Source organism: Dasypus novemcinctus, chromosome 4 (assembly GCF_030445035.2).
Source record: "Dasypus novemcinctus isolate mDasNov1 chromosome 4, mDasNov1.1.hap2, whole genome shotgun sequence".
Classification (NCBI taxonomy): Eukaryota; Metazoa; Chordata; class Mammalia; order Cingulata; family Dasypodidae; genus Dasypus; species Dasypus novemcinctus.
Window position 1 is genome coordinate 21,220,095 of NC_080676.1, and position 27,392 is coordinate 21,247,486.

Consider the following 27,392-nt stretch of genomic DNA (forward strand, 5'->3'; position numbering starts at 1 on the left):
AAGACGCAGCAAAAAGACACAGAAAACAGACAACCAGGGGAGGGGAGGGGAAATAAATAAATAAAAATAAATCTTTAAAAAAAAAAAAAAGTTACAGTAATCAAAACAGTATGGTACTGGCATAAGGCAGACATACTGACCAATGGAATCAAATTGAGAACTCAGAAACCAACCCTCACATTTATGGTCAATTAATTTTTCGCAAGGGGGAAAAGACCACTCAATTGTGAAAGAATAGCTTCTCAACAAATGGTGCTGGATATACTGCATCTCTTTTTTGCAAAAGAATGGAGGTGGATCCCTACCTCATGCCATATACAAAAAAATAAATTCAAAATGGATCAAAAACCTAAATACAATAGCCAGGACTATCAAACTTCTAGAAGAAAACATAGGGAATCATCTTCAGGACCTGGTGGTAGGCAATGAATTTCTAGAATTTACACCCAAAGCACAAGCAACAAAAAAATATATAGAGAAATGGACCTCATCAAAATTAAGAACTTTTGTGCCTCAAAGGACTTTATCATGAAAGTAAAAAGACAATGTAAAGGAGAAAATATTTGGAAAACATGTATCTGATAAGGGTTTAATATCGAGAATATATAAAGAAACCCTTTAACTCAACTAATAGAGAAGACTTGAATAGACATTTCTCCAAAGAGGAGGTACAACTGACCCAAAAGAACATGTAAATATGCATATCATTGGACATCAGGGAAGCAGAAAAAACCACAATGAGGTACCATTCATAACCAATAGAATGGCTATTACCAAAAAATGGAAAATTATAAGTCTTTGAGAAAAAGTGGAGAAATAGGAACACTCGTTCATGGCTGGTGGAAATGTAAAATGGTGCAGCTGTCGTGGAAGACAGTTTGGTAGTTCCTCAGAAAGTTAAGTATAGAATTACCATATGATCTGGCAAACCCACCAGTAGGTATATACTCAAATGAATTGAAAACAGGGACTCAAACAGATATTTGCTGATGTTCACAGCAGTCATGTTCATAATTGCCAAAAAAGGGAAGCAACTCAAATGTCCATCAACCAATGGATAAACAAAATATGGTAAATACATAAATGGAATATTATTCAACCAAAAAAGGAATGAAGTTCTGATACATGCAACAACATGAATATCTTGAAGACATCATGTTGAATGAAATAAGCCAAACACAAAAGGACAAATAAGGTATGGTCTCACTGAGATGAAATAATTAGAATAAACAAACTAACAGAGTCAGAATCTTGAATATAGGTTACCAGGGGATGAAGTGCAGATAGGAAATAGGGAGTTAAGGCTTAAAATGTACAGATTTTCTATTTGGAATAATGGAAATATTTTGGTAATGGATGGTGGTGGTGGTAGCACAACATAGTGAATATCATTAACAGCACTGGAATATATATCTGAATGTAGCTAAAAGGAGAAATGTTAAGTTTTATATATGGTACTAGAACAAAAATTGGAAAAAAATCCCTGGATGTGCACAACACAAATAGTGAACCCTAGGTTAAACTATGGACTCTAGTTAATAGTACAATTATAAAAATGTGCTTTCATTAATTGTAACAAATGTTCCACACCAATGCAAGGTGCTAATAATAGGGTGGTAAGTAGGAATCCTGTATTCTATGCATGATTATTCTGTAAACCCACAACTTTTCTAATTGAAAAAAAGTGAAAAAAAAAGCAAGAAAACAATTATTGAAGTATTCTTTAGAAAATAAGTTCTACTTTGTTAAAATGGGAGAGGGTACCAATAGAAGACAGATTAGAAGCTTGATGCAGCATTTGCCCTTTACCTGCCACTGTAAAATCACCCTGTGTGGTCTCTGTATTAGGTTGAACTAAATGTGGAAAAACACTTTCTCCAGACACAGCCTGCCCTTACCGTATTTAACCACCAGATGGCAGACTTTATTGGTGAGCTGGAATTACTGAAAAGAAAGACCAGTGGAAATCAGAGTGCTAAAAATAAGATCAAATATACTCAGAGGTAAGAATCTATGTGTGTGTGCGCTTATAATTTTTTGGCTATAAAAAATTTTAAGTAAGGAGGGGATACTGGAGAGAAAAGCGTGGATGATCTTTCACAGTGCAACTGCTAAGTTAACTAGCCTCAAGTCAAATTTTATTCTCCAGCAAACATATAAGAAGTATGGAGATGGAGGTTATTTGTTATGCATCTCACTTGACTAAAATTAAGAAAAGTCTTTTGGGCTCAGATGACAAACAGCCTTTAAGAAAAGTGAAAGCATTTCATATATTCGAGCAGTGTGTATGTGTGTGTTGGGGCAGGGGGGGGGGGGGCGGTTAGACTTGGAACAGCATAGCTGTGATGAAAGTTTTCTCATTTTTAGAATCTAAAATAAATGCAAACTTCTAAAACTAAGAAGAGGGAACAGTAAGGACCTTTTTGTCTTTCAGTTGAAATAGTGAAAGCAGATAAAAAATATTCTTGCCTTTTTGAGTAGGTTAGTAGCAAAATAACAGAAGAGTTCAGCTAGCACTGAACTGAACCAATGATAGATTCCTATCATTATCAACTAAGGAATAGAATACCTGTGCCTCCAGGGGGCTCACCATAGCATCTGTGATTGTATACTCTCTGCTGCCTCTTCCACAACACAAACAATCGTTCTATGTATCATATGTATTTTTCCAAAACAAAATATGAAAATGGCTTCTAATTTCTTTACTGTTTAACCCTGAAGGATTTTGCTAGAATACCTGGTCAAGATTTATTCTGACATACGAACAGGTTTTAGAACATTTTCCAGACTTCATTTGGATTAACTTTTTAAGACATTCCCTTATATTTTTTCCTAACTCCTAATCAAAGATACACATTTTCTAAAATAAACTTACTGCCCAGTGAATGTACTGGACCTTGTCTTCACAACCTAATTTCTGAACTTATCCATTCCTCCCATCACAAGGGTGATACCGTCAATACTTTTTGCCTGGTTTCTGTATGGCTAGTGAAATTTGTATTCAGAATTACACAGAATATTGAGCAGTTTCTGGGTAACTGAGAATCATGCCTATGAGCTATGGGACTTATTTTCAAAGTATTAATTTCAGAAAATATAACTGGCATTCAACATTAGTAACATGCATACAGTTCTTGAAGGCAAAAAAGCGAGGTATGCTGATATTGTGAAATTAAACACAATAACTGACAAATAAAGCATTGCAAACTCTGGATGCCCTAAGAGGGCATATGTATTGTGGATAACAAACATAAACATGTGATTTCTGAAGTTCACATTTCAAAACTATGCATTTAAAAAATTTTAAATCTAAAAATAATTTCAATTCAATGAGTCATTTTGATGATGAGAAATTTGAAAATTAGCATTTACTTTTGAATTAAAGATTGAAAGTTGACTTCATTAACTACATTTAATAATTCATTTTTCTGGCACTAGAAAATAGTCTTCAACTTTTAGTGTGAGTATAAATTCATATTTATTATGTATCATTTTTATTGCTTGGATATTTTCAATTAATAAATAAAATGGAAACACTGGTCCCCTGTTTTTCTGGCATATCATGGAAGATCACTGCATAAAGTCACGCAAACAACCAAAAATTAATAATATAATCTATAATTATTGCTTTTAAAAGTTAGGATTAAATCTATGCAGAAACCCAGCCATAAAATGAATATTCATAATCCCATAACAGGGCGTATGAGATAGACTCTGTGTGTGTGTATGGCTGACATCAGGATGTTGATGATGCACACATGTAGCCTGTGAGAGTCTTAATGTGACTTTTATAAAGGGCTTTGTATACTTTAGGAAAAAAGAAGTTATGCCTTGATTGTACTAGAGTTTAAATGTTTAATAGGAGACTCTGGAGAATGAAGTAATGAAGTGTGTCTACCCAGAGTCCTGATTGCATCATAAAAATACCCTAACCTTTATTTTTGGATAGCGACAGTATAAATATATCTACACAGTTACCATTTTAAAACTGTCATAAGGATGAAGGCAAATGAGATTTTTATCCTACTTTTAACTACTCAAACTCAATAAGAAGTTGGCCCTTAGAGCTAAGTATTTAAATAACTTGGTTTTCATATTCCAGATGATTTCAGAAGGATTGCGTCTCTAGAGAGAGTTGACTTTTGGTGCAGGCAGAGTCAATGGGCCCTCTGAAACTGTTGCTAGCCTCTCCATATTGCTTTTTCCATTTCAGAATTTGTACAACTAAATAGATAAAGCAGATAATTCCAACACAAAGGTAAGGGTTTACCTGTGCCACTGGTCGATGACAGCCTTGGATGGTAACCTCCAGATTATTTTGGGTTTGGGTTCCCCAGTGGCTGAGCAGTTCAGTAGTAATTTGTCTCCAAAATTCACCTCGGACCATTTTTGGGATGCAAATTCTATCCTGGGAACGGTCTCTTGCTCTACCATAAGCATTACTACTCTTCTCTCTGAGCCGGTGGAACTGGTAGCAAGGCATTCATAAGTGCCCCTGTCTGAAGACGCCATGTTTCTTATATAAAGAGTCCCATTTGAAAATAAGAACAACTTGGAATTGATGAACTGTAATGGTTTCACTTCACTGCCATCAGGAAGGACCCAGTGAACACTGGGCTGGGGAGTTCCTTTTGCAGTACAAGGCAGTTTCAAACTTCCACCCCAAGTCCCTACAATGACTTGCCTCTTTTGCTCTAGAATAACAGGCGGAGCTGCGATGACTTGTATTTTAACCAGCAGAGAATCCTGGCCAGTCGGGTTGCTGGCCATGCATTTGTAAAAGCCTCGGTCATAAATGCTGAGATTGTGGATGACCAATGTTCCGTCAGATTTCACCAGAGCCTGCCTATTTCCCTCAGATGAATCGGAGACCACTGTTTGGTTTGCGAGAATCCAGGAAATCGTAGGGCTGGGCCTACCTTCAGCTCTGCATTTCAACTCCACCGTGCTTCCAGAATGAACTGTGAGCTCTTTACGTCTCTCCAGGATTCTGGGGGGATAAGAAACCACGGACAAAATGACATGAAGGTGGTCTGTGCCCAATGGATTGGATGCTGAGCACAGGTACTGTCCACGGTCCTGAATATCCACCATCTGGATGAACAGGGTGCCATTGGAGAGCACGTGGAACCTGCTATTCTCTTTCCTTTTAGACAAATCAAGTCCTGATAAGAAGAAAGAAATTTATAGCCATAGGTCAAAGTTTACAAAAAAATACATAAATTGTTCAAGTGGATAAAGAGGAAAGCTGCCATGTGATAGGCTACTGAGGAAAAATATACTTAAAATTAGGACACCTCATCCTCTGATTACTAAAACTATTCTTGGAAGTACTTACTCATGTACTTTTAATTTAAAAGTTAGAGGGTCAACACAATCATCATTTTCTTCTTTTCAAATCATATTTGTGTCTGCTTTTGGAATATTTCAAAAAATGTTCTTACTTAATATACAATTTAAAACCTGGTGAGCAAAAACAAAATGCAAATATCAAATGAGGATGACAACAGTGTCTCTATCTTGAAGAAACTTAAAACTGGTTTTGACTCTTTTGTTGTGTAATCCTGAAACATTACACAATCTGTTCCTTATTTTTGGCTAAAGAAGACTAAGTGAAAAGAAACTTTTAAATACCTGATGAGACCCTGGTCCAATGGATGGTGGGCAGAGGGTTTCCCACGGCCTCACAGGGAAGAAAGGCATCTGAATTAGCCAGAACAGTGACACTTGCAGCTTTTCTTCCCACTATTCTGGGCTTTTCAAATATATTCCAAGACAAAGAGTCAAAAGGAAGGAGTTTAGAAGTGGGTTTTTTTTGAACTGAGGTCTTATCAAAGTCACTCTTCTTTGTATTCCTCTGTTTATCCCATTTTAAAGCATGAGTGGTGTCCTCTGGCAAATCTGGAGTAGGCAAAATACTCACTGTTTTTTTGCCTTTTATAACAATTTCTGGGTATGATTTGTGCCAAAATTGGTTTTCTGGCCAGGGAGAGGGATTCAATTTAGAACTCTGGGGCTTAACTGTTAGTGCTGGCATAGGAATAGAAGGTAACACATCAGAATAGATGAAATGAGTGGTTCCAATGGTGAACTTGGCCTTTGAGTGAGCTGTGGGAGGTGCTGTAAACTCTGCTAATTGGTGTGGATTAGCATTGTGCCTCGAAGACTCCTGCACTTCGACTCTTGTATTTGTCATCGTTCTGAAAACGGGAGTTGCCACGTTGTCAGTAACTGCACTTTGACTAAAGAGAGGGGAACTGGGAATCGGTAGTTGAGTGGCACCACTGCTCAGGAATGGTGGCACAGTTGAATGTCTAATGATTGTTTGCCTAGTGGTGGAAGTCTTGTGTGGTTTGCTGGACAAAGTTATTTCAGGAGTTGTGTTCTTCAAAGTCTGAGTACTCTCTTGAAGTGTTTCTTCAATTATATCCGTCACATTAAGAGTTTGTGAATGGAGACCAATTGTGCTTGAAATTCTTCTTGTGTTTTCTAGGGAAGAATGAGTGAAAGCAAAGACATTGTGTTTGAATGAAGTATTGACTGATGTTATCACAGGAGCTGTTGGAGTAGTGGATGTAGTAAAGCCCAAACTCTGACTTGGAGTGATACTTGGGTGACTCCTGCTCTTCTGGGATTCCTTTTGTCTTTGCATTTTGTGTGTTCCAGGTATTGCTGCTTGGAGTTTATTGATAATTATAGATGCAGAAGCAGTAGGAGGTGCTGTCAATATGGCTGTTTGCATTGATTGGAAGCTCATTGTACTTGATTCTTTGCTTGTGACACTAGCATGTGTAGCATAAAGGCTTGAGGTCAGCTCTTTTATCACTGGGAGACTTCTAGGATTGTGCCTTTCAGTAGCAGTGTGTTGAGTTGTTGCCAATGTTACAGATGGAATTTGCATCACTCTTGCCGAGAGTGTTGTGGAATGGAAAGGGGAAATTTTACCCATGGGTAAAGTGGGAGATATTTTAGAAAGCACAGTGGATGTGCTTTTTTGTGAAACAGATTTATGCAGATTCTTTATTCTTTCTTTAAGGAAATGGCTATTTACAAAGATCTGATGCCAGGGAATTTTTCTTCTTGAAAATCTTGTCATGGCTATGGTACTAGGTGTAGATGGCTTGGTAATGGAACCTGAGAGTGGTGATGTCATCATTACATCTCTTTTAGTTTCAGTGGTGCTAGACACATCCGTTAAATGAGATTTTTCCACATATATGGATGTTGGGGCATGAGACATGACTGTCCCAGCTGAAGTCGCTAGGGTACTTTCAGCACTTACGTATTTTATTGTAGGTGTTGTTTTCTCAAGACCTACATTTGGTTTGTTCTCAAATAGTAATAATGGATTCTGGAGTACAGTTGTAGACTCTTCTGACATAATTCTGGAAATGTCAGCTTTAGGGAGGATTGCAGAGGAAGAACTTGGAAAAGACAATGTTCCTATAGAAGCGGCAAGCAACCCTCTGGGAGAACAGGATGGGCACATCACATTGAGTTCTGTGGCAGAAAATGTAGTAGTGCTTTCTGCAGATGAATCTCTGAATCTTGGTCTCACAAAGCCATATCTATGCCGTCGGAGGATTGGAGTTCTATATGGACCAATAATGCGCCCCCTGCTCCAAATTTTCCTCCTTCTCTCAAAGCGTCTGGAGAGTGGGATGTTAGCTGTATTATTTCTAGGAACATGTAACTGAGAATGAGCAGTAGTGTGTGGAACTGAAGAAAGCTTGGACTTGCTAAACTTTTGAGTAGCGTGAGAATAAAAGTGATTGCTTCTAGTTTCACTCACTGCTGGTACAGATGTATGATTCATAGTATTTACTGACCCTAAGAATCTATCAGCTTTGTTGTTAGTGCTAAGCATTTTGATATTGCTATCTTTGATCATGGGCCTCAATGTTATTGGGAGAGCACGTTGGAAATGCTCTTTTCTCCCTATCTGGTCAGCATTCTGAAGTTCGGTTGCTCCAGATTGTAGAGGGAAGACAGTAGATGAAATTTGATTGTTTGTGCCTTGCATGTTGCTTGATGTGGTTGGATTTATATTCATTGGCATGTCTGTAGTTTTAAAAGAAGTTGATAAATTGAAATCTATATATTTTTCAGGTGGTTCTATTTGTGGACTCACAACTGGGAAGACTTCAGTGCCAGAAGTTAAAGTTGTCACAGGACTATTAGATACTGTTCTGGAACCAGCAGTCACTGTCACTCCTGGAACATTCAGCATGGCCAGGATGTTAAATTCCTCATGTGAAAGGTGCATACCTGAAGATTCTTCTTCTTCACCAGGTAGTTTTGGGAGTTGGGTGACTGGTAGAGTTGGTCTTACAATGGCATTTCCTTGTTTCTTTGGTGCAGCATTCTTTTTAGCTTTCTCCAAAAGTGCTGCCCAGTGCTGTGGGTCAATTTTCCGTGCTGAGGGAGGGAACTGCCTCCTACGCTCCCTAAAATATCTGTTTGTTGTGTCTCCGTGGTGTCGGTGCATGAACTCCCTATTCTTGTGCTTTTTACTTGTGCTTGAAACTTCTTTTCCTACCTTACCCACCTTCAGAGCAGATGTAGGGAGTTGCACAGCTTGTGGTTCCTTAGGGTGAGCAAAGGGATTGGGTTCATCAAGTCCAGAGCCATATGTTTCTCCATCATGCTCCACTGGACTTTGGCCTTGTACTTTAACTGAAACTTGGAAAATTAAAATATCGACCCCTGATGGGTTGGCTGCTATACAACGATAATGACCCTGGTCTTTTGGGGAGACCTGTAATAATTTTAAGGTGCCATTGCTAAGAATTTGCTTGTCTCTTGAGGACTGATAGAGCACAGTATTTCCTGGAAGGATCCAGCTAACAGAGGCATCGGGAACACCATCAGAGTAGCATGGAAGGTCCAGTGTTTCACCAATGAAAACTGTGTGAGGAGCCCCATTTTCATTATAGGTGTCTACATAGGGCTCTACCACAGTAATCCTATAGGTGAGAATGTCTGCATCATCGTAATTGGTGCTTATGCAGTGGTACATGCCCGTGTCAAAACTATCAGCCATCTGGAGCTCCAGTTTTCCACTTTTGTCTATTAGAATTCGTCCATCTTCACTAACATAAGGGGCTTGCACTTTCCTCCCATCAGCTAGAAGCCACTCTAGATGAGGGGTGGGGTCTCCTTGGCCTGGGCAGTCCAACACAATTGTCCCACCAACCAAAACAGTGCATTCCAACTTAGTATTGTTATCCCTTGTAATCATGGACCACTTGTATTTCATTGGCCTCATCTCTGTCCTTGATAAAGTGACTCGAGCATCACTTGAGTACTGGATCTGCAATGTCCTGAGTGTGGTGGCAGTTCTATTCAGCTGCAAGGAAATCTGGTCCTGCATTAACCAGGAAGGATCTGCTCTGAGATCAGCCTGTACCTTGGTAAAAATGTCTTCAGGTTCAGGAGCTACCTGTTTATATTTGTAACAAAATTGTGATGTTTCATTGAGCAAGTGGCTCCTTTGTAGGAACAGAGGAGAATCACTGTACAAAGCCAGAATTTGCCACACTGGCTGAATGTGACTGTCATCTATATTACACACCAGAAATGTGGAAAATGATGTATTTAGCATGATGTAGTCATTTTTTTCAGTGAATGCAATGAATGATGTCCTTGAGGGCCTCTGTATATTGCAGACCATGTTAGCTTTGTTTCCAGACTGATCTGTCAAATTCAAAGTGAGGGAACCAAAGGGTGCCATAAAATCTTGGGGAGAGATTGAGGCAGAATCACTGTCTTCCAGAACAGTCAGGCTCTTCACTTTCAGGGATGGGTCAATGGTTGGCTTGGTGCACAGGAAAGCTGCAGCTGGCACCATGGCTAAAGGCTTGCCTTTGGATGTCCTTGGGTTCATGCAAAGTGGACACTGCTGAGGCATGGAGGAACTTCTGTCTTTTTTACATTTTATTACCTCTGGGGAGAAATCACAATTGAATTATTACTGGTTGTGACTTCTATAGGGTTTGGAACATTTTGAAGAAATAGCTTTTGCTAGAATTTGAAGCAACAATTTGGAAATCTTAGTGTTCAATAGAAACTGTTTTACATTTTTTGTCTTTGAACTGATTTCTAAAAAATATACTATCTATATAACTTGCACAATGTAATCTCCCCAGGAACAAGGATTTTTTTCTGTCTTTTTCACTGCTCTATTTCCCATGCCCAGAAGGTGCTTAATATATATTTGGTACTCGGTAAATATTAGTTGAATGAGTTGTCCCTCCATGCTGCTCTCTGCCACGCCCTTTCCCACCATCGCCTAACTACAGGCCCATCCTTTAGGACCCAGCTTACACAGCACCTCCTCAGGGTGGGCTCCCAGCTTCATGGTCTCCTGATACCTCTCACTTCTCCTATCCTAACCCGCATCACTCATTACTGGAATTATTTGTCTTGTCTGTCCTCCCACAAGAATTTCAGCTCCATAAAGAACAGGAACCACACCTGCTTGTTCATCTGTATGTCCCCAGCCCTGGTCAAGGGGCACTCAGGACTGGTCTGCAGGAGGGAGGCGGTGGGAAGGAGGGAGGGAAGAAAGAGGCAGAGGGGGACAGTAGAAGGAAGCATTCCAATGGGAAGGACTAGAGTGTTTGGAGGCCTAGAGTTGAACAGAAAATATATTTTCATGAAATAGCCTAAACTGGACTTAAGAAATATCACTTGCACAAAAGAGACAACCAAGATTTGACGTGTTAGGAGAGAGGAGTAGCTCAACTTCATTTCTCAAAACCTTGTCCATGTCTTCCAGCCTAGGTCAAATGTCACCACTTTTGTGAAGCCTTCCCTGATTCCAACAGCAGAACAATTGCTCTGACCATTATGTTCCCAGAGGACTTTCTTCATACCATTGAAAGACTGCTTTCTAAATTTTCTCTGTATACGTCTGAGAATTCTTCTAAGGTAGGGACTTTGATGTCCCTGTATGACTTGTACAATTCAAAATACATAACAGGTGTCAATGACTGAATTAATGAGATTTACAAATTAAATATTTGTTGAGAGAGGTTAGATATAAACTAACAAAGTCTATGTTTGAAGGGTAATATAACGGTTTAACAGTGGGTAAGCATATGGTCTATGGGCAGTCTGCCAGACTTCACATTTCTCCTCCATCGCCTAGTAGCTATGTCATCTTGGGCAAGTTACTTAACCTATCTGAATATCAGTTCTCACCTGTGAAACGCGGCAACAATATTACTACAATATTACTGGCATCATGGGATTATTTCTGAGGATTAAATTAGAACCTATAAAATATTTTGGAGAGTACCTGATTAAGACCAAATTTTTCCACATTTAAACATAGAAGTCAGGATGGACTTTATAACTGGAAAAGTTTTACAGTAGCAGTCTTGATGTAGCTATCACGGCTTGTACATGCATCTATGTTGCCAGAGCTATTTATATTGTTTTCTCTTCAATAGAGTTACAAGCATTGTTGGTACTAGAAATACTGTTTGCCACTGAAAATGTCTTTATTAAGATTACACTAGGATTCAGTATTAAAAGACGTTATTAGGTATGTATAAACAGTAGGGAAACAAAGCAACAGGATATCCATTTAATATTCTGAAATAAATATCTGTCAGAGAAATGGCAACAATTGCATATTTTATAGCAAAACATCACCAAGAGCTTCATTCGATCTCAGAATGCGAGATACCACAAGTAGCTGAAGCTGTTATATTTCATTACAGAGAATGTGGAAAAGGACTGCCTGTCAGGCACCAAGCCAGGCAACTGAAGGCTTGAGACGCTGTCACCTCCCTCCAAACAGATGAAAAAATTTCAAAGCATAAGAGGCTGATGTGACTGATTTGTGTGTCTTATAAAATTATCATTGAGGCATTTCAGTCAAAAAGGAGAACTCCTGATTGCTTAGATATGACCGAAATATCTTAGCCCTAATGGATTTGTCTATTTAACCATATATATATAAATTATATATATATTTAACCACACAGACACACATATAATTTGGAGCCATTATTAAGACATAGGTGTCTAATCTAATTGTTAAAAGCTTGGTTTAACAAATAATTGAATACCTAGGTTCAGGCATATTCTAAGGCCTACGGGTAGAAAAATAGACATAGAAAAGCCAAAAGATAAGTAATACTAATAAATATAATAAAATGTTGCCCACTCAAGAATGGAAGTTGGCAAACTACAGAAGGGATGAAATTACTAATTCCCATGGGGTTAGGGCAGGTGGCAGGGAGCCAGCCTTCTAGAAGGGGGCAGTGCTGCACAGCTTGCTGGCTGGGAGCTCATCAGAAGAGGACAGGAAGTGCCGCAGGCAGGGGAAGGGGCAGGTTTGAGATGGTGAAACAGGTCGACGAGCCGGTGTGGAGTGTCAGGAAGTCAAAGTTATTAGAGCAAAAATGGCCTGTGTGCCCCGGATGGGAGAGAGGCTGAGGTTGGAGAGGATGGGCTGAGGCTGAGGAGAGACAAGGACAGACCAAGGGACCTGGCATGCATGACTAGGAACTTGGGCTTTATTCCTGAAGGCCAGCGCTCAGCAAGCATTTTACATAATAGGCCAGAGAGTAAAAATTTTAAACTTTCAGACCATAAGGTCTCAGAATCGACTACTAACTCTGCCGTTGTAGCACAACAGGAGATATAGACAATACAGAAAGAAATGGGTCTGGCTGTGTTGCAAAAATAAAAATGAAAAAACCTTTCCCAAACCAGGCAGAGAGCTGGATGTGGCCTGTGAGCCATCGTTAGTTGGCTCCTAGACTCTGATAAGCTTCCTAAATCCTTTTGTACATAAAACAACTGCATGGCATATTTCACTCGATGAAATGTTAGCTGCTGGCAATATATATTAGCAGGCTAATATGGTCAGAAAATGTAATCAGCATAGTGGTAACTAGGTCCCGCACCTTGCAGGTCCCTTCTCTCTCTGGGTATGCACATCTCCCTTCAGATGGATTCTCTTAGGTCTTCTCCCACTGCTCTATTTCTCAAATAAGCTGCCTTTATTTGCACATCACCCTCTCCCTTCTTATCCCCTATAATCCAGGCACTGTGAAAATCCTTCCTCATTTGCCTTTCGCTCGCTTTGGCATTTGCACGTATTGAGAACCCCCATTCCCCTCTACTGCCTTTTAGTTCAGGTGTGGCCACCTCACAGCTCTGTCTGTCCTCGCCCCAGACAAGCACCACCACGAGTACTTCCTGGTTGGGCTCCCATTTCTCCCCACTCCAGTCTGCCCTGTCCACGGCTCCCAGACTGGCCATCCCGAAAAGGCGTCTCATGGTGAAACTCTATGTTCAAAATCTTTCACTGTAAAAATGCCCTTTCAACCAGTTTAGCCAGGCACTCAGTGCGCCCCACCGGTGGGTTCCGAACCCCTTGCCCATCTACCGTGGTGCTACACCTGAAAAACCGGGCTGTTTATTGTCCTCTCCTTGCACTTTCCTACACCTGCTGCTTTCTTACCACTACCATATGTACAAAGCAGTTTCTCTATCCCAACTATGTCTAGAAATTGGTTTGGGCTTCTCAGTTTCTGCTTCACTACGTACTAGCTGTGTGATCTGGAATGGTGATGAAAATAGGGATGATACCTCTCATTTATTGTGTGCTTACTTTGCATCACACGTTGTGCTGAGCACTTTGTATTATCTTAATTATCCTTTCCAATTATTATCATTTCCATGTTATAGGTAAGAAAACTGAACCATAAAGAATCTTAAACAACCAGCCAGAGGTACCCAACTTTTCTAAACCTGTTTCTTCCCCTGTAAATTGGGGATCATTGAGAAGATTAAATAAAAGCATCTAGCACAGCGCTGAGCCAAACTTAGTACATGTCACCTCCCTGCTCTCTCTCATTCCTTTCTCCTTTTCTTTTCTATGCATCTCTTATGCTCCAGCTCAGTTCTCCTTTTCAATCAAGTCAGAAACAATATATATTGACTCTGGAGCTCCTATAGAACTTATTTTGATGTTTTTTCATTCATAGCCTTATATTTGCCTAAAAGACTCTCTACTCCTTGAAAGCAAAGGCACTATTGCCCCAAGTTTCTGACATTTTGCTTTGTACCTTACAATGTTCAGTGAGTATTTTTGACTACTATTTGACTGACTGACAGGCCCCCACACATACATCTATATCATCTATACCTATTTAGTTATATCTGTATGTTTTGCAGCAGCAACTTCAAACCTTTCTTGCTTATCTCAACCTTCTGAACTTGACCCCTTCCTAGTACTCTCCTCAGACATCTTCTCTACCTTCATAGAGATTTTAAAAAGCCATCTGATGAGAGCTCCCTGGGTCTCCCTCCACCAGATCTAGGAACTCACCTGCCTCTGTGTTGCCCATTATTCCTCCCTTTCCCCTTCCACTCTCAAAGGAAAATCCTTCCAACTAGGGCTGGATCTCTTATCCTTCAACCTTCTCAGGGGACTTGCTCAACTGATTTTCCCCTCCTCCTGCCGTATTTCAAATTCTCCTCTTAACCATCTCTTCTCACCTTGAACATGCTCAAATTCCCCTCATGCTCCAAGAGTTCTGTGTAAGTCCATATGTCCATCTGGCTGCCACCCTGTCTCCCTCACTGCAAGCCAAAGCTCTTCAAAGAGTCAACTGCAGGTCCTGCCTCGCACTCAGTCATTATCTTAAGAACTTAACTGAAATTGTTATGTAAGTGAAATGTAATCAGGTGTTTGCCCATTTCTCTCACAAGACTGTAAGCGCCACAAATGCAGGGACCTTAGGGTCCCCAACTTTGATGGAACTCTTGGTATTCCCAGCACCTGGCACAGGGCCTAGGATAGAACAACTAGAAAATATGTATTGATTAAAATGACTCAAAAGAGGATGAGAAGAGGGGAAGTTTTTATGGTTCATATTAAGTAGTGAAGAATAATACACACTTGAGTTTTTATGGTTCATGTTAAGTAGTGAAGAATAACATACACTTACATTTCTTATTTCCCAATTTTGCCAAAAGCCAGGATAGTTGATCCAACAACAATGAAGTTACATCATTAGTAAATTAAGAGAATTTATTATCACTGAAACACTGAATTATTGATTTTCCCTCCAGCTAAAGTACCCTGGCCTCTCCTTTTACTGATAAAACACCTCCTCGCAGGTTTCCTCTACTTAATTAGGACAAGGAATTAAACAGGATAGGTACCTGGCTTCTTCTGTATCCACTCAGCCAGCCATGTTAAATGGCAATCACAGGTCCAGGGGTTCCCATGAAGATAAAGGCTCTCCAAGTCAGGCATATAGGAGACTATCTCTTGAGGAAGGGAGGTCAGGAAGTTATCAGACAAGTACAGAAACTTAATGAACGATGTTTTAAATATCTGGAGGTAGCGCAAAGAGACAAATGTATCTGGATGGAGCTTAGTGAGCTGATTTCCTTCCAAGTGTACCAGTCGGAGAAAGGTGAGTCCACTGAAAACCTCTGGGTTTATAAACTCAATATTGTTGTGGTCCATATGCAACCGTGTCAAGCTCCTGAGGCCATAAAATGTATCCTTCTGAAGTTTTCGGACTTTGTTGTAGCTCATTTTTAAGACCTAAGAATGCAAAGAGGAACACATTTGTTTTGTTAAGAGAACTGTCACAAAAGGGAAAAGTATATCAATAACAAAACATATATGTTGTGATTAAACCCATGCAGTGAGGGTACCCTGTTTGGATCCTAATTCAAACAAATCAGTTGCAAATTCAGTGTGAAAATATTAGGGAAATTACAGCACTCATGAACATTTGATGATATTAAGGAATTATCACATTTTAAAGATATAATAATGGTAATGTGGTTGTTTTAAAAAGATTAACTTTGAAGTATATATTAAAGTACTTAGAGTTGAAACATGATATCTTGGATTTCTTTCACAACAATCCAGTGGAGTAGAAAAGTAGTGGGTAGGGGTACAGATGAAACAAGTTATGTCGTGTGTTGATAACTATTGAAATTGCATGATGATACATTGGGGTTCATTATTCTTCTCTCTACTTTTGTATATGGTTGAAAATTCCCCTAATAAAAGTTTAAGGCATCTTGATATTTCAAGTGATTTTAAAATTTCTTGAGACTGAATGTTTATAAATTATATATTTTTAACATTCATAACAACCTTATTGAGATATAATTTATATGCCATAAAATTCACCTTTTTAAAGTATATAGTTCAGTAGGTTTTAGTATATTCACAGAGTTGTGTAACCATCATCACTATCTAACTTTAGAAAACATTGTTCCAAAATAAAAACTGACAACCATTAGCAGTTATCCACCTCTCCCCCCCGCCCCCACCCCCAGTTCTATTCAGCCACTATTCTACTTTCTGTTTCTAAGGATTTGCACACTCTGGACACTTCACGTAGATGGAGTAATAGTACATGGCCTTGTGTCTGCCTTCTTTCATTCAGCATGCTTTTCAAAAGCCATCCATGCTGGAGCATTTATTGGTACTTGTGGCAGTTTGAGATTATTTTAAGAATCTCAAAAAGAGAAAGCTTATGCTTTTAAACTAATCTATTCCTATGAGTTTGATATGCTTTGATTGCATTAAATTCGGTTGAGGGTCCTTTGATAAGATCTCTTTAGGGCTTTCATTGGATTAGGTCAGTGGGGCATGATTCATGGTCAATCTTTCCCCTCTTGCTGGTTCTGATAAAAACGAAGACACAGAGAGTGACACAGACACAGGAAGCCACCATTTTGTACCCTGTCACCTGAGAGAGGACTAGAGGATCGCTTAAGCATGAAGCCCAAGAGGGGAGAAGCCCCTGAGAAGCTCAAAGAACTGAGGCCCAGGTACAGAAGAGCCATATGCCCAAGAAGAGGTGCAGCTGAACTCAAGAAGAACGCAGAGCAGCTGAGACAAACAGAAGATGCTGGGAAAGACACAAGCCCTTTGCCGGGTTGCCCTCAGCTGAGCTCAACCTCAACAGAGACTGTCAAACATCTTGCTTTGACACATAGCAGCTGACTTTGGCAAGAAAGCACCTTCTTATGGTGTCTCGATTTGGACTTTTCACAACTTTGGAACTCAAGCTTTTATCCAATTAAATCCGCTTTATAAAAACCAATCCATTTCTGATACTTTGCATTGGCAGCCCTTTGGCAAAGTAAAACAGTACCTCATTCCTTTTTATTGACAAATATTCATTTTGTTTATCCATCAGTTGGTGGACATTTTGGTTGTTTTCAATTCTAGGCTATTACAACTAATATACTTCTAATTGATTATAAATGGAAATTAAAATAAATGAGTATCTAAAATAGTGGTTGGGTATTCTCCAATTCCCTCTCCAGCAACTAACTAAACATACCCTTTCACCAAAGAAAAGAAAAAGTAGTGCTAGTTTAAAAAATGATTTCTCATCATAGTTTCCTGATTTGGCTTAAGCTGTCAGCTCTATTGTCAACGCTTTTCTGGAATGCCAAGTTCCATAATAATTAAGTAAAGAAAAATTATAATTAAGTAAATAATTAAATAATTAAGTAAAGAAAAATTGGCATCCTAGAAGAGCTTTGCCCCAAATATTATGTGCGAGTCTAGTCTCAAACTCAGTGGTCTCCATATCTCCTGACCAAGAGAATAAATGTGTGGAGAATTCCATTAAGGAAATAAGATCCATCTACTCTTCCAAAGGCAAATATTCCAGAGTCCATCAAGCCAGATCAAAAGATCTTACACTTAGGCTGAATTCTATTGCTCCCCGCCCCATGTACCTCCTATCCACCGTTCTGGTATGAGGTCAAAATGTTCTTGAACACTGGCACTGTATCTTTTTAAAGGGTATTATTGATTTAATTTATCACAGTTTCTATTTTACATGGAGTGTTGGGAGACATTTCTTTCTGACTGAAAATCAGATATGGATGTGTTTTTCCTGAAAATTCATTTAATAGATTCTTAAATTGTATAGCTGCTATTTCCCCCTTGGAGTTAGCTTCTAGAAAACTTAAAGCCTAACCAGGCGGTGGACTTGGCCCAGTGGTTAGGGTGTCCGTCTACCACATGGGAGGTCCGCGCTTCAAACACCAGGCCTCCTTGACCCGTGTGCAGCTGGCCCATGCGCAGGGCTGATGCGCGCAAGGAGTACCCTGCCATGCAGGGGTGTCCCCCGTGTAGGGGAGCCCCACGTGCAAGGAGTGTGCCCCACGCGCAAGGAGTGCCGCCCAGCGCGAAAGAAAGTTCAGCTTGCCCAGGAATGGTGCCGCACACACGGAGAGCTGACACAAGGTGACGCAACAAAAAGAAACACAGATTCCCGTGCTGCAGACAAAGAAGATGCAGCAAATAGACACAGAGAACAGACAACGGGGGGGAGGGGAAGAAGGGGAATAAATAAATAAATCTTTTAAAAAGAAAGCCTAACCAAAGCCAACATAAATGTCTCTACATATGCATTTTTTGTAAGCCTCTTATTTTTATCCCTACATGTATGTATTTTTACCTTTTAATTTCTCAGCTTCCTATCTGAGAATTCTTGCAATATTTGATGCATTCTTGTAATTCTCCATAACCTTTAAAAATTTTTTTTTTGACCAAGACAGGGAATAAATGAGCAAAAAAATTGAAAATAAGAATAGCATATTAAATTATAGAAAGTTAGCTTCTGTCTAAATAGCAATTTTAAGGAACCACATACAATTCCCAGATGACCATGATCTGAAGAAGCCTTTCGGTATTAGAATTTAAAGGATTAGTAATCCTTGAGTACTGAATTTTCTATTAGCCTGAAGTATAAGAAAATTTCCCTCAGGATTTTCTTATTCTTCTAATTTCCACATAAAGCTGCATTAAAAAATAGCTCTTTGATGTCTTCCCCTGATGTCTACCTCTAGTTTGCAGGATGTTTATTTTTGGATTCTATAAGCATGGGAGGCTTTTGGAGGTACATCTCAAAGGTCCCACCTCACCTCTTTAAACTACCACCCACCCACCTCCAGTCCTGGTCTCACCTGCAAGGCTCTCAAATCTGAGAAAGTCTTATCAGGGATTGTGTGAATGCCATTGCTGTGCAGCATTAGTAACTCCAACTTCTTCAGGCCAGAGAAATCTGTTTCTGTTAGTCTAGCCAAGCTGTTGTACCTGAAATAAAAATTTCATTGTAGGCATAAGTTTAGCCTGTCATTGAAAGTTTAAATGACAAAGCAAATGTACACATACACACACAATGCCTCTCTTGTTTTACTGCTGCTCCAAGGAGATAATCCATCTCTCTTTGCCTGGACTATTATTGAAATGCATCAGATGCCACAGAAGGTCCTTTCTCTACCCAATCCTTGCAGCCTCAGTTACAATCACCCCACCCACATTTCCAGAATGTGTCACATTCCTTCTCATTGTCAACCCTCTCGCATGCCTTAATTTCCTAGGGCTGCCATAACAAACTACCAAACACTTGGTGGCTAAAAACAGCAGAAATGTATTCTTTCACAGATATAAAGGAAAGAAGTCTAAAATCAAGGAGTTGGGAAGGCCAGCCTGTCTCTGAAATCTATCGGGAAGAATCCTCCTTGCCTCCTCTAGCTTCAGGTGCTTGCTGGCAATCGTTGGCTTGCAGGCGCATCACCCTGATCACTGCCTTTGTCTCCACTTGGATTTTTCTTGCCTCCAATTTCACATGGCATTCTCCTCTCTGTGTGTGTCTATGTGCCCAAATTTCTGCTTATAAGAGCACCAGTCTTACAAGGACTTATAAGGACTGACCAAACCTAATTCTATTTAGCCTCCTTTAACAAATCAGTTTTATTGATACCTATTGAGAAAGCATAAATCCATCCAAAGTGTACAATCCGTGGTATCTAGTACAATCACATAGTTGTGCATTCATCATTTCCATCATTTTCAGAACACTTTCATTATTCCAATAATAAAAAAACACCAAAAAATCACCTCTCAATCTCTCTGTGCTTCCCCATAGCCATACATGGCTGCTATTCTATTTCCTTCTTTCTAGTATATTTGTATTTGTATTTGTAAAAACAGTCATATATGAAATATCACCAATATTTGTATTTTACATGAGGTTTTACTACATTATACAGTCCCCCATGATACATTTTTTGGCTTTCCTTCTAGTAACATATATGACCTTAGATCTTACCTTTTCAACCACAGTCATACCCAAATAATAGCTCTGCTAGTGTTTTCCCCATTTCTATTCATTTCCAAAGATTTACAAACAAACTTTTTACCAATTCTGCACAAATTAACTCCCTGCTTTCCATTCTCTAACCTCCTCCTATTTTCTGGTAACCTATATTCTAACTCCATGAGTTTACACAATATATTTAGTTCATAATAGCATAATCATACACTATCCTTTTGTGTCTGACTTGCTTCACTCAAAGTAATGTCCTCCAGGTTTATCTATGTTGTCATACGCTCTACAATTTCATTTCTTCTTACAGCTGCATAATATTCCATCCTGTGTACACACTACAGTTTATCCACTCATCTTTTGGTAATCATGAATAATGCCACTATGAACATTAGTGTGTGGATATCTGTTCGTATCTTTGCTCTCAGTTCTTCTGGGTATATACTTAGTGATGGTATTGCTGGGTCACATGGCAAGTCTATATTCAGATTCCTTAGAAACTGCCAAACAGTCCTGCACAGTGGCTGTACCAGTCTACATTCTCACCCACAGTGAATAAGCATTCCCATTTCTCCACATCATCTCCAACACTTAGTTTTACTACTTTTTAACAGGGGCCATTCTGAGAGGTGTGAAATGATATATCTCATTGTGGTTTTGATTTGCATTTCCCTAATCATTAGGATGCTGAACATTTTTCCTTTTTTTTTTTTGCCATTTGTGTTTCTTTGGACAACTGTTTTTTCAAGTCTTTTGTCCATTTTTTAACTCTCTTTATTGCTGAGTTGTAACATCTCTTTATATATCCTGGATATTAAACCCTTATTGGATATGTGATTTCCAAATATTTTCTCCCTTTGACTCAGCTGCCCTTTTTTTTTTTAAAGATTTATTTATTTTTCTCCCCCTCCCCCCCACCCCGGTTGTTTTTTCTCTGTGTCTATTTGCTGCATCTTTGTCTGCTTCTGTTGTTGTCAGCGGCACAGGAATCTGTTTCTTTTTGCCGCATCATCTTGCTGTGTGTGCGGCACCATTCCTGGGCAGGCTGCACTTTCTTTCGCGCTAGGCGGCTCTCCTTAAGGGGCGCACTCTTTGCACATGGGGCTCCTCTATGCAGGGGACACCCCTGCGTGGCAGGGCACTCCTTGCGCGCATCAGCACTACGCATGGGCCAGCTCTACATGGATCAAGGAGGTCCCGGGTTTGAACCGCGGACGCCCTATCCATTGGGCCAAGTCCACTGCCCTCAGCTGCCTTTTCACCCTTTTGACAAATTCCTTTGAGGTGCAAAAATAGTCACCTGTTAACTAATCACATCTTCAAAGACCCTGTTTCCAAATACAGGCACAGTCATGTGCCCAGAGGACTTGCATATATCTTTTAGGAGGACACAATTCAACCCATAACATTGTATAAACTTTTCCTTGAGGTTGGAATGACCTTGACTGCCATGCCTTTCTATCTGTGAACACTATTGAGACCCAGCTTTCTGCCCCTTCCCTCTCCCAGGTGGAATTCATCATTAGAAAGTAGTGGTTAAGAAACCTAGCTCTGAAGCCAATGACTTGATTATGGTGATAGCTCAGGGACCTAGTAGTTGAGTGACTCTGGCTAAAATCAGTCACCTTTCTTCCCTTAATTTCCTAATCTATAAAATGCACATAAAAACAGAACCAATCCCAAAGGCATTGTGAGGATTAAACAGACGGCATACATGTAGAGCACTTAGCCCAATGCCAGCGCATAGTAAGCATACAATGGTAAGTATTACTATTAGTGGTAGTTACCAAGGCATTAAATACATTCTATTGCAGTTCTTATTAAATTATATTGATTTTACATCTGTCTTCTCTCTTTAACTACAGCTTCTAGAAGTTAATATGCATCGTCTTCATCATTGCATCCCTAGTGCCAGTTGGTTTGGCACATAATAGGTGCCCAATAATTGTCAAAAAATGATGCCAAGTCTGACTACCTGTGCATTGACACACACACACTTTTTTTTTCATGAGCCTTTAAAATACAGTTGCTTTTCGTAGACACCATAGAAGACAAGAAATTAACTTTTAAAATTAGGTATACTTTTGAAAAAGTTTTAAATGTTGTACTGAAAGATGTCAAAGACCTTTAAAAAGGATCTAGCAGACTTTTCATACATCCCTTTTATACACAGGAGAACACTTCCAGTTGAACTGTCATCTCTCACTGATATATTTTAACTCATGATTGTTAACTGGAGCTATCTTATTTTCCAGCAAAAAAATATGACCAGAACGAAGTTTTTCTAAAACCATGGGCCTTACAATCTACCGAGAGTGCCTTTAGTTTCTAGAGGAACTTTTTCCCAGTAAAAGTTTATCAGGAAAATTTTTCTTGCTGACCCCAACAAACTCAAGAGTCACATAAGCTCATTTCAAAAGAGAAATATTATTAAAAATAACTGTGGGGAAGTGGATGTGGCTCAAGCAATTGGGCTCCTGTCTACCATATAGAAGGTCCAGGGTTCAATACCCAGGGCCTCCTGGTGAAGGCAAACTAGCCCATGCAGTGACCTGGCCCATGTGGCAAGCTGGCCCATGCGGAGTGCCGCCCCAGTCAGGAGTGCTGACGCAACAAAAAGAGACTCAGAGGAGAGACAAGAAGAGACACAGCAGACCAGGGAGCTGAGGCGGCCCAAGGGAATGATCACCTCTCCCACTCCAGAAGTTCCCAGGATCAGTTCTCAGAGCTGCCTAATGAGAATACAGGCAAACACAAAAGAACACACAGCGAATGGACAGAGAATAGACAATGGAGGGAGGGGGGAGAAAAAAAAAAATCTTAAAAAAAAAAAAAGAAAGTAATTGTGGCTAATTTCCCAAAGCCATAGTGCTTTGGGGACTGAGTCACCATTGCAATCAATTCCTCTTTGAGAAGAGGACAAGACAAGGGCCCCACGCACCCTAAATTCATGCGCTCCACATTGGGCGGGATCCTGTCTGGGATGGCGGTCAGGTACCGAAATGTGCAGTGCACCTCTGTGGGCGTGTAGCAGGTGCAGCGGCGAGGGCAGGCCGTGGTGCTGGGGGTGGCCGCCAGGCAGAAGGCAGTGAAGGAAACCAGCAAGCAGGACGTTCCTCTGCCTTTGGCCTTCATCCTGAAACAACATCACACCTTGGAGTCATAAATGTGGCACAAGCATTGACCTAGTGTCACCACCCACAACAAATCTGGAGGTCCGGGGAATGTGCTGCAAGGGCCGTTCAATATTTGTGGTAAAAGTTGCTCTTTACAAAACAATAGTGAGCCTGGTTTCATAATGAGCTTTGTGATCTAGTGGTATATTTATTGTGAAAATGCCTTCACAGTATCTCACTTCTTAATGAAAGACTGCAATCCCTACTACTTCAAGATTCACTAGAAAGGGAAAGTGGAGACTATAATAAAAATATTGTGACAACTGAAATGCATAATAGTTTCACATTCCTATGTTAGTTCTTTTAGACTTTCAAAAAGCTGATTGTAAAAGTTGTGCGTGCACAACAGAAAATTTGAGAACTGCAAATAAGTAGAAAAAAAGAAAATTACTCAAAATCCCATCACGGATATATAACCATTAGCATTTTTGCTGCATTCCTTCTAGTCTATTTGTGTGTGAGTGTTTGTGTGTGTGTGTGTGTGAAGGTTCATAATTTTATAACAAGTTTTCATCATTTAATGTATAATATCTCTTTCATTTTGTTAAACATGCTTCAAAAACATTTTTAAGGGCTGTAATAATCCACTGTAATGGTGAATAAATCTCTTTCTAACATGTCTTCAAATCTGTGCCGAAAAAGCCACATTGGACACTTCACTGCCAAATAATGACCACAAGCCCCAGGAACTGATTGACAGAGGGTGTGAGCCATGGTCCTGGCTGCAGGGGCCACAGTGTCCCATCACAGGCATTGTGCTCTCTGCTCAGTGTGTCCCTCTCCTGCTTTCCTCCCTCCCTTCTCCTCCACCTCCTCACGTCTGCCACAAGGGCAAGGGAGCATAACCAAGGGAGAAATGTGCTCTGTTTTGTCAGAAAAATGCTATCTGCTACCCACATGTGAGGCAAGCAAGCCCAGGCATTCAGACTGAATTCTCTTGAAATTCAGGCTAGGGTTGCAATGAAATCCTTACCCAGCTTTCCTAAGAAAAGTGACCTTTATAATTTATGAATCTTAATGTTTGCCAGAATAGAATCATTCTGGATTCTATCAGCAACTGTCCTTTAGCATAGATGCTGGATTTCATGCATCTTTATACAGCTATAAAACTAGTGCAATTATTATCAGAAAACTTAGTCCAGATTAAAATTCAATACAGATTTAGTCATACAGCTAATTTTGTCATTGTAATCACCCAGTTCGAAAATTTTAAATAAGCTCTGTATGATTAGAAACAGCATTTCCAACCTTGCTATCATTAGATAAGCAAAGAATGGAACTGCAGAATGGGTGCACTACTACTCTTCAGCTGCAAAGCAGAATTCAGTGTATGCCCACATGAAAGTTATTTGAAAAAGAATCAAAAGTATAAAAGGACATATGGATAGCATATTCACACTGTTGATAAACACGGAAAATGTATATACTGAAACAGATAGGAATCGACAATACCTGAGCTCTTCTCTGGTTCTGAATCCTCTCGTAGCAAAGGCCGAAAGACAAAATCTTCCAGAGAAAGAAAAAGCGCATCCACACCTGAGTGAGGAAAACTTTGCTCTCAAAGAGAGCAAGTCTATTTGGCTTGCGGCTCAGGACTTGGAGAGACCTGGAGGCTACCAAAAGTCTCCCTTTATCATCATTGTTTTTATTGTTGCCGTTACAAAAGGCAAAGTGGAGGCTTTCTAATTTCTTTTCTCCTCACTCCACAGTGTGCTTTAGTTCCTAAAGTTGTCATTTAAAGAAACCTATTGATATCCCTTCATTTTAACCCCCGGCTCCCAGAAGTCTCTCCTCAAACTGTCGTTTTTAGAAAATTCTCTGTCCCGGGTGCCCACAATAAGATCCCGCATCTAGTTATCCCCTTTACCTCTGAGTAGTCTCCTGCCTGGCATCAGTCACCGGGGAAGGGTTTCCCCGGCTCGCCCTCCAAGCCCCGGCCCTCTCTCCGCCGCGCGCCCTCCCCCTGCTCGCCTCGGCGGCGGCTCCCGCGGCGGGACCCGCTCCCTGCCCGCGCCGAGCCCCGCGCGCCGGGGCCGGTTCCCGCCCCTCCCCGGGAAGGGCGCGGTGGAGCCGCTCACCTTCCCGGCCGGTGGCCCGCGGGCTCTCCCCGCCCGCCGCGCTCTGCGCTCAGCTCAGCGGAGGTCGCGGGCGCTGTCCCGAGGCAGAACCGAGCGACTGGGGCGGGGCGGGGGTGACGTTGATTTCTGGGTCTGGGGGTCTCCGCCCGGGCCCTGCTGCGCACAGATGGTAAACGGCCACCCAGCTCCTTTTCCTTTTTGAGATCGCGCGGGACCGTCCTTCACGGTCATCTCCTCGCCTTCTAATTCCCTGGGACTTCGCCAGGCCATCCCAGCTGGGTGGGCGGGGCAGTTCCAGGGGCTGCAGGAACCTCGTGGGCTCCACCCCTTGGCAGGTGGGCCTTTGGTTGAAGGGTTTGTTTTCACATCTTCATCGTCACCTGGGGCTCCCCTGAGGCTCCCCTGAGTTTTGTGGCTGCCAAAGTTCTGCTTTAAGGCTGAGGGTGATGATGAGTTGGGAAACCAGCAGCTTGAATTTCCTGCTTGACCCAACTGGAGAACCTATCTTTTGAAAGGGATTATGAGAGGACCGGATTTAAATGCTCTTGTTTCTGCTGGGATTGAGTTCTCTTTCATCTTCAGTTCCACTTTGGAGACAGAGCTGGCTCCAGAAGCGCCCCTGGCAACTCCGACCATCCGTAACGGATCCTGCAGTTCTAGGTGGGATTCCCAATACTTTGTCTCGTAAACGGTTAAATAATACAACTGAAATGACCTTGTTTCACACCCTCTAGGTATCCTTAACGTATTGAAGATTTTGAAGACAACTGGGGTGAGCAGTCTAGGGAAGCGGTTCTTAAATTGGACCTGTGGCTTTAAAATAAGTCTCACCTGGGAACTTGTTTGAAATGCACATTCTTGGGCTCCACCCTGATGCTTTGAATCGGAAACTGTAGGGGTAGGACCTGGGGATCTGTGTTTTAACAAGCCTTCCGGGTGATTTTGAGGCAGCTTAAGTTTGAGAACTGCTGCTGTAGAGAAATAACTTCTTTTACAAAATATAGCTTATATTTATTGAGGGCTTACTGTATGACAAATACTATTAGAAGCACTTTAACTCATTTAAACCTCACAGGGCCACCAATAAAACCTGAAGGAATGGTATTCCTATCATTCCTATTTACAAGTGAGGCACAGAAAGTAACTCACCCCAGCTTGTGAAGTTAATAAGTAGAGAAGCCAGAGTTAATTCAAACCCAGGCAGTCTGGCTCTATAGCCTGAACATTTAACCACAAAAGCGGGGCCGGCTTCACTTAGCCAAACATTGGAAATGTCCCATACCTAATGCCTAATCGCACAAGTGATTTACCGTTAGTAATAAGTAAGTGGGTTACCAAAGTAGAATTATAGAATCAGAGACTTAAGAGTTACAAGTAATTCTGAAGCATGATGATATGAACATGATCTTTATTCCTGCAGAGCTGACATAGTTTTTTTAAGTTAAAAATTAACATTTGGTGTTCAAACATGGATACGTGGTTTGGAAATAGGGCGTATTTGTGGGTTCTTAGGATCCACAGTTTGTCTTTCACCCTAACTTTCTTGGCGATCAACCTCACAGCTATGTATACTTTAGTCAGTTTCCAACCAAGATCTGGATTTCCAAACCCCAAACCAGAATGAACCACAGAAAGATGATGCTGTTGTGTTATGCTCCTGTATTTCCAGGATGGTTACTAGAGGTCACATCCTTGCTATCTCTGAAAGAAAACTTGTGTTAGGAATTTTTGCTTATTTTAACAATTCTTATGAGAGGAATATCTACAACTGCTTTGTTGTATCAGGATTTGTCATCTATTTTCTACTTTTGATATAATCTGCCATATTTATTAAAACCTTGGCAGGTATGTTGGGTGACTTCTAGTTCAACTTTTCCTTTTTAAAAATAATGTCAAAAATTGCTTTTATATTTAGAATATTTATGTGACAAATATGTTTGTTATATGTTACATGTTGCTTAATTCTCACAATTATTCTTTGAGGTAAGTAACTAAAATCATACCCA

The 27,392-nt window shown here is 40.5% G+C and overlaps 1 protein-coding gene across 1 annotated transcript in view; it reads right to left on the reverse strand.

Moving 5' to 3' along the window:
- The window catches only part of IGSF10 (immunoglobulin superfamily member 10), a 43,226-nt gene extending 17,580 nt beyond the window's left edge, over nt 1–25,646 (reverse strand). Inside the window, exons 1-6 of the mRNA XM_071214565.1 lie at nt 25,387–25,646; nt 23,074–23,268; nt 18,988–19,117; nt 15,193–15,583; nt 5,635–9,945; nt 4,271–5,165 (exon numbers count right to left, since the gene is read on the reverse strand). Coding sequence (XP_071070666.1) covers nt 4,271–5,165; nt 5,635–9,945; nt 15,193–15,583; nt 18,988–19,117; nt 23,074–23,267 — 5,921 coding nt within the window. The 5' untranslated portion in view covers nt 23,268; nt 25,387–25,646. The remainder of the gene's footprint in view (nt 1–4,270; nt 5,166–5,634; nt 9,946–15,192; nt 15,584–18,987; nt 19,118–23,073; nt 23,269–25,386) is intronic.
- Nucleotides 25,647–27,392: the final 1,746 nt, after the last annotated feature.